Here is a 15,166-nt window from a genome sequence, read left to right as displayed (position 1 = left end):
TATTATGATTGCATGTGTAGTTATAGTGCTTGGAATTACTTGTGGTGTTGTTTAAATGATTAAAATATGTTAAAAATGCGATTTTTCGGTTTAATCAAATCTGAACAGAACTGAAATCGTTGATTTTGGGAACCGTGCCATGTTTCCTTAAAGAAAATTCGTAGCTCATCGTGTTCTTCTCGAAGAGTAGTGTGATTTTCGTTTAGAATTCGCATTAAAACGGACGAACAGAACTCAAAATATGAATTATTGAAGTTTTATATAAATTATATATATAATAATATTCATAGCTAATGTAACCTCGAAATTCGTGACTAATCTGGACTGATTTGACAAGTTCATCAAGTCGGGATCGATATTGCGACTCAAAAATATATAAAATGCGTTAAAATCGGACGTACGGATTAAAAGATATGATTTTTGCAAGTTTTAATATATGTATAATATATAATCCGAATTTTTACAGGTTTTTGCATTGAGTTCAGTGCCTGATGTGCGAACTTATGTCATAAGGTTTGTTTATACGATTTCAAGGATGGGAATTACGTGTCAAACGAACTTCTCGATTATTTAATATGAATTTTTCTATAATTTAATTAAATGTAGAAATAAAAAAAATATAAAACAGTACTTTTGGTAAAAGAAATAAATAATAATATTTATTAGTATTGTATAATACTTAAAATATTAAAATAATTATTATTAAAATATTATTATTTATTAAATTAGTTAATAAATAAATTATATAAATTAAATTCATAATTTATTTCCAAAACAAATAAATACTTATGTTTAATAATAATTAGATATTTATAATATGAACTAATTATTATATAATTTTGTTATAAATTAACTGTTATTTAATTAATTAAATATTATAAAAAGAATTATTAAACAAATGCTTATGACATAACTTTTAAATTTTGTGAAATAATATTTAAATTAAAATACTCATGTTATATATATTAATATATTATCAATTTAAAATACTTATGATATGGTTAGTATTTAAATGAAAACTTATGTTAAACTTATTAATTCATTTAACTTACGATAAATTTATTTAAATAATTAATTTAATTAAACTTATGTTATATCAAATGAAATATGAATATTATACACAATAATATTATAACATATAATATTAAGATTAAGTATACATTAAATGTTAAAGTTGTCTTAGGTTGACTGGAGTTGACTTTTCGGTTGACTTTCGTTTAACTTAAACTTTCTAAATAAGGAAACTTTTCCGAAATAGAAACTTTTTAAAAATAGGAAAAATGGATACTTACTAAAAATAGAAAGTACGCGTAATACTTTAACTTAATCAAATCTTTTGATACCGAATTCAAAATCCACTTCAAGCACAAGAAATATCATGCTATGACCCGACCTAAGTTAGATTATATTCTGACCTACTTTGTTGTTTAGGTTGGAGTCTAGTTCTTAATAATCTTTGTTATTCGTATACGCATTATTTTGTTCAAGTGTATTCTAAGGTGAGTTACTTTTTCTACCATCTTAAATCTTTTCGGGATGAGAATATATGTTTTTTTTTTTTTTTTTTGTTTTGTTTTGTTTTTTTTTTTTACATGTTAGACACAAGTAAGCAAAATTATAAATTATTCATTGTGAGTTGAACAGAAATATACCTTAGCTTGGTACCTTGTAACTACTGATTTCTACACCGGTAGGCTCGAATCCTATTGATAGATCTATCGGGCTTGACTGCCCCATTTCTTGCTAGTCGCGCCAGTCTTCAAGGAAATGTCTAGTACTTTGTAGAAGATACATCCGTTCAGTGTATGGTCCATATAAGAGTAGATATAATGAGTTAAATTGGGTTGCCAAGTGCTCACGGAAAATGGAATAATTATTTTAAGATGTTTCTCAACATTAAATCTTGTGGTCTAATTATATTCAAATTGTTATACTAAACCTATAACTCACCAACATTCTTATGTTGATAGTTTACTCGCATGTTTTATTCTCAGGTGATTTGATTATTTGCTTCCGCTGTCTAGAGAGTCTGCATATTGTGTCACAGATTTTGTTTAAACATTTATTAAAATTGCATTCAATTTTCATACATTTTATTATTATAGTTGTTGGTTGACAATTTGACATTATAGGTCAACATTTAATACATTTGGTTTGTCTTTAAAACTTACAAATGTTTATATATTTTTTTTTGGAAAATCTCCTTTCAATAAATGAATACAATGGTTATTTCAAAATATTCATATAGAGTTGTTGATCAATGTTGTGGGACCTAGTAAACGTTGGTCGTCAAGTGTAATTTGACGGGACGTTTCACGTTGGGATGAGGGACCAAGCAGGTCTAGAACAGTGATCAATGACATGGAAAAAAAGTTTAGATCAGAATATGTATTTTTTATCAAACCAAAAGGACTAAATGTGTAATTATGTCTAATAATAATAATAATAATAATAATAATAATAATAATAATAATAATAATAATAATAATAATAATAATAATAATAATAATAATAATAATAATAATAATAATAATGATAATGATGATGATAATAATAATAATAATAATCTATACTATATATTAAAATAAACACAAAAATAGATCATCTAAATCTACAACTTTTAATCCTAACCATCCATTAGTTAACTTCTAATTAATTAATCATAACCCTTAATTTTGATGACACATCTTTATGACCTCATAATCAATACCAATACATCCGAAAATACTAAATTGCCCCTCAAATTAAAAAACACAGGGGATAGACAATCCAAATTAGGGGTTTCAAAACGTCACGTTCATCCACCATTTCCACACAAAAGGTGTCTCTCAAGATCAAGTAATATACTACTTGATTGCATCCTAAAATCAATAAATGGAGTTTTTTCAAGAGGTATATACAATCCGATAATCAATACTTCGATCTATATGAAGTGTTCACTGACCACTACATTGTTGTTGACGACGTCTTTATAGCCCTGAATTAGAAAATCAAGGTAAGTATTTAACAATCTCAATTAAATTAGGGATTTTGATTGGGATTTTATTTTAATTAGAATTAGAACTCAAAGCTTGTATTTTACATACTCCGGCATGAGCCCCTACTATGGTCAGTGATTGCCGTTGAATCTCAAGATTTAAAATCTGAGCAATCAAATCGTTATAAGTAATTTTATTTTTTATGTGTTTCGTTGCTTTTGATTACATAACCTGGTTTGCATAAGAATACTTGGAAAGTAATTTACAGAACCTGATTTTGATTAATTGGCATGGGCTCCTTCTTTAGTTTGTTTACCTGCGTTTACAGAACCTGCTTCATTTAGATAAGCTTTTAGTAATCTATGTATATTCATTTTTCCCATTCAACCTTTTGGCTTTAGCTTTCTCAGAGTATTCTGCCTTTTGTAACAGACTATATTTAACTATTAAACAACTTTGTGTTTGATAGCTTCTTGATCAGTTTACTCTGTGTGTGGCTATTGTATATGAATAAGTTTATGAAGTTTGCAGGTGTTTTGATTTCTTTATACACTGCATTTGACATATTATTGATATCTAAATATACCATTTGTTTCCAAGAAGTGTTCTATATATATCATGTAGACAAATCGACATGTATTAGCTACTGATGAATGACTTCGAATTGAAGAGACCGGTATATATGCACTTGGTGATCATGCTACAATAAACTAAGGCATTCGTATTATTCTAGAATTAGTTGCTTGCCAGTTTGGAGTTTAATTTGTCCTTAGTTTGCAGTTTCTCATCATATTTGACAATTATAAGCTAAGGCATTTGAAATGCAAAGAGGTGGAGATGATGAGTTTCATATCGTTGAACTATTGCCAGGTAGGTACTTATTAGCACCAAAAGTATATTGTTGGCTGCATGTAATACAAACATTCTCGGACCACGTACTCACACATCATCACTCGGTTCACACATCATTACTCGGTTCTCCTATCTAGATCACTCGGTTCTACCATCTCAGGTATGTCCCTAATTTTCACAAAAAAAACTCACGACTAAAAAGAAATTCGAGATTACATCGTTCGTCTCCTAAGTCGAACATTTATAATATAACCGATCCAATATCAAAAAGGCCATGTACTTGAATGGATGTTGTACTAATCAATCCGCTGGAACCCACGAAACGAGTGCATAATATAAGCGATTCGACATGACAAAGGTTTGATTTCTTTACTATGTAGAACCGAATCATGTTATTGTGTAGCCAGATTAACTACATGATTAACGAATATAATGATAATTGTTTTTGATAATTTCTGGAAATTAATATCGAATTGAATCGGTGTTGTGTTTACGCTTTCTGATAATTATTGCATATCCAGAACGTATTTCGATGCTTAATCGTTTATCAGCTGTATGTAATACATAATTTTTGTGAATGAATTGAATCAATGCTTTCTTTACGTTTTCTGATGATTATTACGTATCCAGAATATTTAGATGCTTGCGTAAACTGAATATTACTGTAGAGGTTTTTAGTAAAAGAAATGCTATTAAAACACTAATTTATTATTTTGATGGTTTGCAAGTGCATATTTTGATCGTACTTTTATTTATTACTGTATAAAGGTTATATCAACTATCCACTGATCCACGAACTTTTGTTAGTAACCAAATCTTTTACCTAATATGGTAGGGTGTAAGTAGTAAATGTGGTTCAAACATTTGATTAAAGTCTCTAATGGTTATAAATTCTTACAAAAATATTGTATTACAATAATATTGTATACGTTTATACACTACTTTATTATTCTGTAAATGGATTTGGTAAAAACTAAGTAGGTAGATATTAATGGGTCAAATGGGTTGAAATTTGCCCAAAGTTTATTTTGATGTGCATATCCTCCGAAATAGACAAGGAATTTGGGAGTTAACCTAACCTTTCCATTTTGATTGTGATTAGAATGACATGTTACTCAGCTCGCTCATATTGTCACCTAATTAGTTATAACATGTCAACATGAAATACATTATTTGCATTCGATTTGTCCATGATGATGATGAAATGGCTATCATTATGGTTAGTAGATAACTTCATGTAAATCTTGGCATGCTTGATTGTTGGATACATGAGAAAATATGGAATCAGCATACCATCTTTAGGTCCATTAACGCTCAAAAGAAAACATGGGAAGACACCTGTTCTTGACATCGGTGCACTCGAAAGAATTCAATCAGGTGACATCAAAGTTGTACCCAGGATCAAGAGATTTCACTGGGGTTCAGTCGAGTTCATCAATAGCAGAATTCTTGAAATCGATTCAGTAGTTTTGGCAACTTGGTAGTAATAAAGTTTCAATCTTTGTTATGCTTTCATGTGTAATTGCAACTAAATGTAGTTGAACTAATTTCAGTTTTACTTTTTGATGAACAGGAAAATGAGTTATTTGATAAAAATAGATTTCCAAAGACAAATGTCCAACTGGGTGGAAAATAAACAATATACTATATGCATCAGGGTTTACAAGAATAGGTCTTGCTGGCAGTGGCGGAACTAGGATTTTTTTCACCGGGGTAAAAAAGATTTAAAATTGTAGCAATTTTTTTGAACAAAATATAGAGCTTTTGGGGGAAAAAACGAGGTTTTTGGCAAAATATGTAGGTTTTGGGGCAAAATATGTAGGTTTTGGGGGAAAAAATTCACTGGAAGCAAAGTCGAAAAACCCAAAATTCTAACACTGAAAAAAAAAGTACATTGGGGGCGGGCACCCCCAAGTAGTTTCGCTACTGCTTGCTGGTGTATCTATAGATGCAATTAAAATAGCAAAAAAATTGAGAATGTTTGAAAAGAAAAATTAAACTAGAAAAAGAGGAAGCTTCCTTCTCATGGAAGATGCATTTTAACTTTCTAATTAAATTAATACATGTGATTTAAAGTATATATTTTTCATCAAGAAAAGAAAGCGGTATTAAGAGCAGGGTATGAAAGCCCATCTCCAAAGACAATAACCCAAGAGAATTTTTAAGGTTTGTGCTATTCTATTCTTATGATGACGAGTCTCTTATTTAGTTTAGCTATATTGAGATTTCAATATGATTCGTCTATTTATTTATATAAATATATATATTAACATATAAGATGATTTGTTATTACCATTTGACATTATATTAGTCAGCTCTCCTGTAATGAAAAAGAGAATGACAGAGGAAATACTAAGGAATATAATGGATATAATCATTTCCTATGATCGTGCTTGGTTCAAGATATTATAGTGTTGATATGATGGGTTGGGGTTGATTTTTGAGTATGAGGAATGATAATTTGAGTTTGATTTATGGGTGTTGGTTTTAGGTTTGGTTTAAATACCCCAAAACTAAAGCAACAACAAAACTCAATCAATTTCTACACATTTCATACTTTCACGTCTCTATCTTTTCTATTTCTTATATTTATAGTTTATGATGGTGAAGTCATGAAACTTGAATCCATGATTGCTTTTAAAAGGCTACAATAAAAAAACATTTAAAACTACATTGAAAGTAAACGGTGAAAGAAACCATTAAATATCTATATATAGTTATCAATGGCGGAACTTCAACCTAGATACAGATGGAGCGAGTCTAAAAATCTAATAAATTTTTCACTGTCAGCACGGTAAAAAAACATATTTTAGTAAAACTTTCAATTTTTTAGTGTAAATTTTTCTCCCGTTAAATCCAGGTGGGACGGATACTCCCTCCGAAGTACACTATATCCCGCTATTGATAGTTATACAACAACAACAATAATACTCAATCCTGCACCTGCGAGATATGAAGAACGTGAGATGTAGATAATTCTTTCCTCTACCCTAGAATATAAGATAAAGTGGTGCTTACATGATACATCCAAGATACAAATTTGAGGACAAGAAAACCCAATTTGCAACCTGAAAGCAATCAATCACTTTATTAAAACTGACCAATAATTGGGTAATGTTATTATTATGAAATCAGAGATAAATCATGATCTTTCTACTTTTGTGACTTTTATCATATAAATGAGGTAAATGATATGGATAACTTAAAAAAAATCTATCAGACACATTCTCGGGAAAGTCTTTTGTTGACAAATGAGATCATGTTGTTATGTCAAATTATAAAATAACATGTTTGAGCAAATTGACAAGTTATATGATATGGAAAACTATTTAGATTAGGTGATTTTGATATATTTCGCTTCGACGTCATAGTGTTACATCTTTCAGCATTATTGTTATTATTTACAAATGTGATTTATTAATATCATGAAATGTTAATGCTATTTATTTTATTTTCTTGCAGACAGATTGATTACGCCTTTGTCCTAGAAGAGATTCGGAGTATAATAATAATAAAACAAACAACTATCGCTCTATATACAATTCATGCACATGTTAATATATTACAATCACGGAGTAAACTATGGTAAACTCGACCAAACAGTTAGCTACAAACAAAACTTTTTTGAAAGTTTTATGGTTTTCAACTATGTATTATTTGTATTTTCCAAGTTATAACTTGAATGCTTTATTATCAGTAATATTTGATTTCTTAACAACCTAATAAATACTAAATAAATATAATTATTCTGACAATTTAATTTTTTTTCTTCCCTTAAAAAATTCCGCGAATTCGCGGGTTTTAAACTAGTAGTAGTAGTAGTAGTAGTAGCAGTAGCAGTAGCAGTAGCAGTAGTAGTAGTAGTAGAAATTTAAACCCGGATTTTTAGAAATTCGTGGTGGATTGAATTGTATAAATTAATCAACATGCATGTTGATGATCTTCATGGACCATTTTAAGTTTTTCATTCATGTATAAATTGCAAAAAGGTCTATTCTTGGAGTTTTTTACTAAATTTCTCTATACCATCTTTTTTAAGATACTATTTTTCATATATGGATATAATAAGGAAATAGATATATAGAATCCTTTGAAGCATGGGGAAGAAACCCAAACATACGATAAGAATTGCTCCACGTACTTCACAAGCGTATCACAATTTTCGATTGATCATTTGATCGGGTTGTTTTTTTTATGAGTACAAATCACATTAACTAATTTAGCTCCACTACTACAAAAATGATCAAAGAAACCCCTTTTTGGAACCTCTTTTTAGAAAAGTCGGAAAGAACCGGTTTCAAAAAACATAAGAGACCGGTTTTAAAGGTTAACCTAAAAACCGGTTTCTTTGGCTCACTTTAGAAACCTTTTTTTAACTAAAAACCGCTTCCAACTTTTGGAACATCTTTTTCGTAAAAAAACCAGTCCCTTTACTTCCACTTTAAGAACCTCTTTTTTATTAAAACCGGTTTTAAATGTTTGGAACCTCTTTCTTATTTAAAACCGGTTCCATTTTGTATTTTTTAGAGGGACCAAAAGCGGGAAATGAAAATTTAAATGAGTGTTAGTAGCAGTATAATATTCTGACTAAGATCTAAAACCCTTTACACTCTACCATCTCCACTTACTTCCACCACTTCACAAAAAAATTTGCTATTTATGATTAATTCCGAAAAACCCTCGTTCTATACTATTTATGAGAAATAGTACTCTGGATAAGTAGCACATGAGTATTATTTTGAACTCGGGTATTAAAACATTGCTAAAACTTACATTTTCAGTATAATCATGGATAATAATCCACTTTCTCAAGTCTCAACCACAGGTTCTGATCTTTTTGTTAAGTTTTCTTTAATATTTGTTATGTAACACCACTCTGTTTACTTACTTGGTTGTGATATTTAAATATTTTCTCACTTGTTTGTGTAGGTAATATTGCATCAATGACCCTTAAGAAAAAAGACATCAAGCAACAAGAATTCAAAGTTGAAATAAATTTGGCCAAACTCCAAGGCCGTCAAGAAGCAGCTCTTCAAGCCATCAAACACTATCTTTTTTATTACTAGTAGTAGTTTACTCGTGTATTTCCAATCCACATGTTTGTATATTTGAATTCATATATCTTATTAAGATAATTAACATTAATATATGCAACTTTATTGGTATGCATATATAAGTTTAATATTAAACATCAATATAATGATTCGTACTCAACGTTTGTAAGTTTGTAGCAAGAACTTGTTTTTGTTACTGTAAGAATTAAGAAACAAATTATTACTCCGTATTATTATTATTTTTTTTTTAAAACACATAGAAACCGGTTTTTAAATAAAAAGAGGTTTCTTTAATCAAGAATAGGAACATGTTTCTACCAAAAAAGAGGTTTCTAAAGTCGGGCAAATGAACCTCTTTTATAACCGGTTCTCTACTTTTGGAACCCCTAGTGATAGGAACTTCTTCTAAAACCGGTTCCAAAGGCCTTAAAAACAGGTTCCAAAACTCATTTTTTCTAGTAGTGCTCGTAGGTTACATATTACCCCAACATAATACGCAATGTTTTATTTAACGGCCAAAATTTTATAAATCAACAAACGTTCCCTAGCAATGCGCTAAGGAAAAATTACAAAGATATAGAAAGTCATAAGTTCCAGTTTGAAACTTAATGGCCTCTATTTTTAATTCAAAGAAAGTAATCTAATTACATCATAAAGACTACTTCTACTACAAAAGGAATAATTAAAAACAATGTCGTTCCGAAACCGCCAAAGGGCCCATAGAAAGGTCAAGACAATCGCAATAATCCGATTCTTGCTCGTGACTAGATAAGTGAACACCCTCTATCCAACTAATAAAAGTATCCCAAGATGAAAATGAAGGCATGGAAGAGTTTAACCGACAATGCAACTTGCTCCAACTGTCCAAAGCCAATGTACACCCGAAAAATAAATGATTTTGCGTCTCGGTTCCGTTATTATAAAAAGGACATACAATGGAGTTAATCTCCAATCCTTTAACGGAAAGATTCCAACGCACCGGAAGAGTTTTCAACTTGAGCCGCCATAAAAAATTATTAACTTTCTTCGGAACAAATTTTTACCAACTCGTCAAAGTATTCGAAGCCGGAAGAATATGACGATCAATGCACAACTTTGTAGATTTAACCGAGTAGATACCATCGGAACATAAAGAAAACATCCACCTATCATCACAATCAGAAAGCTGACAAAAACTGATCTCGTCCCGAAGCACATCAAGTAGTTGAAAATTACGACTTCCTATGTTTCCTCTAGACCAAACCCATTGCCACTCTCCATTTACGCATTTGTCCGCAATCGAATCATTTTGGTTAACATCTAGATGGAATAAACGGTTAAAACGGGATGATAAAATAGAACTCCCACACCAAAGATCGTGCCAAAAACGAACATTTGTTCCATTTTCAACATGCATGTGAATGATGTGAATGACGTCTGCTGGAAGAATACCATCACTGATAGTTTTGTTACAACTTGAAACAATAGCCGACCACATACTAGTACAGCTCCTCGATACTTGCTCAAATTTATTACCATGTATTGATTTTATAATAGCAACCCAATAATCATTCGGATTAGATAGATATCGCCACCTCCATTTATGAATTAAAGCTAGATTGAATCCTTTAAGACTTCCCACATTTAGACCGCCTCGATCCAAAGGCGCTAATATTTTATCCCACTTAACCCATGACATCTTTTTCACCTTATTAGATCCGCCCCAAAAAAATCTAGCCCGAATAGATTCAAGACGCTTCAAATTTGATTCCGGGCATTTAAACAAAGACAAGAGATATATTCCGAGACTACCCATAACTGTGCACAAGTGTTTAATTTTATATTCAGCATTTGTTGAAAATGATTAGTAAAAATGTGTGTTTTCACCGATTTTGGATACAAACTATTTAGTAGGTTTGGTAGTCATTGACGAGAACTTTAGATCGAACTAAGATATGTCCAAAACAAAGTTAAGGGGAATGAGATATCAGATCTCAAGATTGTTTGATCAGTGCACAATCTCAGGGAATTGTAACATGCCCCAAATATTATATTTTGAGTGGTATATAAAGTTATGACCTTAAACTTTTGTATAATGAGTTTTACTCTCATGTTATTTTATATATATACACACAAAATGAAACACAATTAGACTGTTGCGATTCCAAAATACATATCTTTTTGTAGAGACATCCAATCACGATCAAAACTTTACACAACATCAATCTGTATCATGTTACTAATTACAAATCTGTAGGTAACAACAATATATAGATGGTATTGATCAAGACACGGTAAATATTTTATCGTAGTTGCACCAAAAACCATTCAATTTTTGCACCAGATTTCGACATTTCATATCTCTCAATCAAAAGTTCTACACGAAATTTCCTCCTGTAAGAATGTACTTTCATATTTTGTGAACATGCAATTCAAATTTCCGTAAAGATTAAACGGTTAACGAATGAGATAATATCATTAAAATGCCGATGCGCATAACATGAGGAACGAAAAAACATTTAGCTTTTGTTTCTTCAATTAGAAATCTTTTGTTCTGATAAGACTAGATCATCAACAAACTTTGTTGATCATGCTCTTACCACTTGATAGACTTGTTTGGTCATGTAAGCAAAAGAATTAAACAATATTTAATACGAAAATAAAAAACACAACAAATTTCTCCAATCTTAATGTAAATATTGATCAAATATTCGACAAAAACTAAGAAAAGTGGGGTGAAGCAATTTCGAGTTATGAAATTGCGGCCTTGCTTTAGGCAAAAGACACTTATCGTCACTCCAATAGTTCTTTATTTATAGAGTTCTTGAGGATAATTAAACTAGCATACTAAATCCCTAACTTTTTAGTTGATACTAGAAAATCGGTTGTTACTTGTTTCATTAAATCCACTAATGTCGGAAATATTTACCGAACAAGTTTTACTTCGAAATGCGACAATTTCTTCTGCTCTTATTCAACATAACAGCTTGCACTAGTGTCTTGAATTAAGGAAGTACATAGAACTAAACTAGCTAACCATCACAAGATGGTTTAGGTGGCTAGCGTATACGGACAAACCTCATTAACAATATCTTTTGAGATGGTCGAGAAAAGGGTCAAAAACCTCATAAACAACATCTTCCGACTTGGTCGGGGAAAAGCTCATGAGATAAATCAACTATTAGAACATACGACGGGCGTGTCACCACACTTTGCTGCGGGATAGTTAACGTTTTTATAATTAGACGCAACCAAATCGTCGTAATGTTAGACTTTTATTATTTGCTATAATTATTTTCGATAATGTACGTGTATTTGATGTTATTTAATGAAAAAACTTGTAAGTTACATATTTATAGCAAAAAAGATTGATAACATATACAACACATATTAAAATAAAAAAAATACTCCGTATATAATAATGATAACAATGGAAAAAAAGAGCCTGCTAATTGGCCAATGAAGTTGTGAATTGACTTACAACAGTTAGAAGTCAACTCACAGCCTAATTGGTCAATTGGTAAGCTCTTTTTTTTCATAGTTATCATTAAAAAAACACTGGCTCATACAAAGTCCGCCCCTAGTTGAAATCATAGGACTTTCATGAAATCCATGGAGAAGCCTTAACTTGTATGTTCAACATTTATAGGGAAAGTGTTAAACGTTCTTCATGCATATTTTAAAATGCTTGTTTTCATGCTTACATTAAAATTAGTTGAAGTTTGTTCTTTGGGTACTTTTAAGCGGTGTGAAGCTTTAATGATCTAAAGATATCTTGGTGCAAATTTGGTCAGGCTCAATTTAAAAACTTTGTAAAGATATCTCAGTCAAAGTCCGTTTGAACCCACAATTAATAAAGATACGAGTTATGAAATTGAGAGGAGTATATTCAACAAGTTTGGAGCTTTTAAGACGAAAATTAGAATTAGATTCAATCTATATTTTACATTTCGTATTATACAGTAATCAGTATAATAATTGTCTTGTTATCATCAAATAAGGAGAGATTGGTGGGAAAGTAGTCCCTACATTAATTGATTTGATGAAAAAAAATCACAATTGATTTTCTAAGATCAAGTAAAATGTTGATGATTTAGCTTCCTAATTCACTCATATGTTCAAGAACTCTATAAATAAAGAGTTTTAGAGGTGATGATAAGTGTCATCTGCTTAAAGCAAAAACCCGATTTCATAATATGAAATTATTTCTCCCCACTTCTATGATTTTTTTTCACGATATTTGATCAATGTATATGCCAGATGGTTTCTGACATAACGGTATCAAGAAAACTTATCAACTTTGAGGTTGTGTTCGAGTCCTATCGTGAATAAAAAGAGTGTGTGTTTGTTGTTCTCAAAAAATATACTCGTATACATTAAGCTTGGAACACTAAATATTCACTACAAGAATTTGACTCTTTAGGGAGGACAAATGTCCTCACAATAAATGCAAAAGTCCTCACAATAAGTTTATTGTGACGACATGTTCTCACAATAGAGTCCTCACTATAGTCCCGGCACATTAGGTCTAATGCGAGGATGATGTTCACGCAATAACCAATTTAAAAGAAAAATGAAAAAGAATCGGTAAATGACCTATTGCGAGGACAATGTCCTCACAATAGATAATATTTATATATAAAAACTTTAATTGATTTTAATTAATTAAAAAGACTTTTGTGGGAACATGTCATCACAATAGCTTAATTAGTTATTATTTTTAAAATAGAAAGCATGTCCTCTCAATAGACCTATTGAAAGTACATGTCCTCGCAATAGGTAAGCTGCAAATACAAGAAAAAACTGCTTTATTTGCAGCTTCCATCCCAATTTCTTGGGTCGTTTTTTCTGTTTCATGTTATTTCTAGATTACCAACAATACAATATTAACATCAATATCAACAACCAAATAAATAACGGTCGATACCATTCAATACAATATATAGTATAACACGTTAAAATAACAACTTTAAAACGTTAAATTCGGAACTACAAGTTCAAAATAAAATAACAACCTGCAAACAATACATCAAACATTTTATCCATCGTTCTCGTCCGAGTGATTAACGTCAAAACCTTTGCCAATTTATCAAGTTTCTTCTCTTAATAGTCTTGAGTTTTTCCGAAGCAATAACTTTACCTACGTATGTACAAATATCTATAAGTAACACACACACACACACACACACACACACACACACATATATATATATATATATATATATATATATATATATATATATATGTATATATATATATATATGTATATATATATATATATGTATATATATATATATATATATATATATATATATATATATATATATATATATATATATATATATATAACAACTATCTTTTATAATATTTTGTGTTTTAAGTTAAAAGAATTACTTGTGTACTAAGCCACCGCGTTCAACAGGATGGTCCCGTATCGATCCCAAGTGTTGATCGCGCCAATCCTCATTGAGGTTGCAAAACACTCTTGTGATCTCATGCTGTAAAAATAAAAAATAAAAGTAAAATAAAATGAATTTGTATTGTTAAACGGGTCGATCCTTATAATCACATTATCAAACAGATCGACACTTACACTTATATTACCGTTAGATACTTACTAATTACATCCTTACATACATAACGAGTCGATCCTTTTACACATATTAACAAACACAATGAATGTTAACTATATTATACTATGTCTTTATTGATATAATGATACAAAAGACTTACGCGTTCAAATCTAGTCTCGACATAAGACTATGAGCCACGGTTGAAGAGTTCTATTCCCCGCATCCATAACATAAGTTCAACTTGCATCTAGCCTAACAATTTTGATCGTCAAAAATCAACAATTCAACAAAAAGTCATACTGTAGTAAAAGTCAACTTTTAATAATCAACAATTAGTCCAAGCATCCTCCTAACAATTCAACGTTGCTAAGTTTCTTATAATCATTAAACTATCATAAAACAAACAATTTTAGGGAAAATTTTCATAACTAATTCAGTTTAACACCTAAGACTAATACTTAAGAACCACTTTTCAGTTTTGACCAAGAATTCAAAGAAAAGAATATGAAATATTAACCAAGTAATATGGTACAAGTGAAAAATATAAAATCAGACTACTGATAGAAGTTGCATAATACAAATTAAAATATGCTTTAGATATTCAAAATATACCATACAGGAACACTTGCATTACACAGCTTATATGTGAAATTTATGAAGCTGAAACAAAATTCACTACTTTTTGTAGACTACATAAATCAACATATAACAAATCCAATATTAATAAATG

General features: G+C 30.3%; 1 protein-coding gene and 1 long non-coding RNA gene across 2 annotated transcripts; both read right to left on the bottom strand.

Annotated features, from left to right (window-relative positions):
• Positions 1-9,923: 9,923 nt before the first annotated feature.
• On the bottom strand, positions 9,924-10,679 carry LOC139843055 (uncharacterized mitochondrial protein AtMg00310-like). Its single transcript, XM_071833139.1, has one exon. It carries the CDS (start codon positions 10,677-10,679, stop codon positions 9,924-9,926), a length of 756 nt encoding a protein of 251 aa, XP_071689240.1.
• Positions 10,680-13,876: 3,197 nt separating this feature from the next.
• Positions 13,877-14,649, bottom strand: LOC139839544 (uncharacterized). The gene is made up of 3 exons (XR_011756979.1): positions 14,597-14,649; positions 14,258-14,361; positions 13,877-14,003 (listed from the first exon to the last, which is right to left on the bottom strand). It is a non-coding gene; the product is annotated as an uncharacterized lncRNA (long non-coding RNA).
• Between the last annotated feature and the right edge of the window lie 517 nt (positions 14,650-15,166).

The sequence above is a fragment of the Rutidosis leptorrhynchoides genome, chromosome 4 (assembly GCF_046630445.1).
Source record: "Rutidosis leptorrhynchoides isolate AG116_Rl617_1_P2 chromosome 4, CSIRO_AGI_Rlap_v1, whole genome shotgun sequence".
Taxonomy (NCBI): Eukaryota; Viridiplantae; Streptophyta; class Magnoliopsida; order Asterales; family Asteraceae; genus Rutidosis; species Rutidosis leptorrhynchoides.
Note: the sequence above shows the minus strand (reverse complement) of the source record. Positions and strands in the feature narration are given on the sequence as shown.

Bases quoted from the DNA above. Each gene is read 5' to 3' on its own strand.
- LOC139843055 (XM_071833139.1), bottom strand. From the start codon at position 10,679: ATGGGTAGTCTCGGAATATATCTCTTGTCTTTGTTTAAATGCCCGGAA.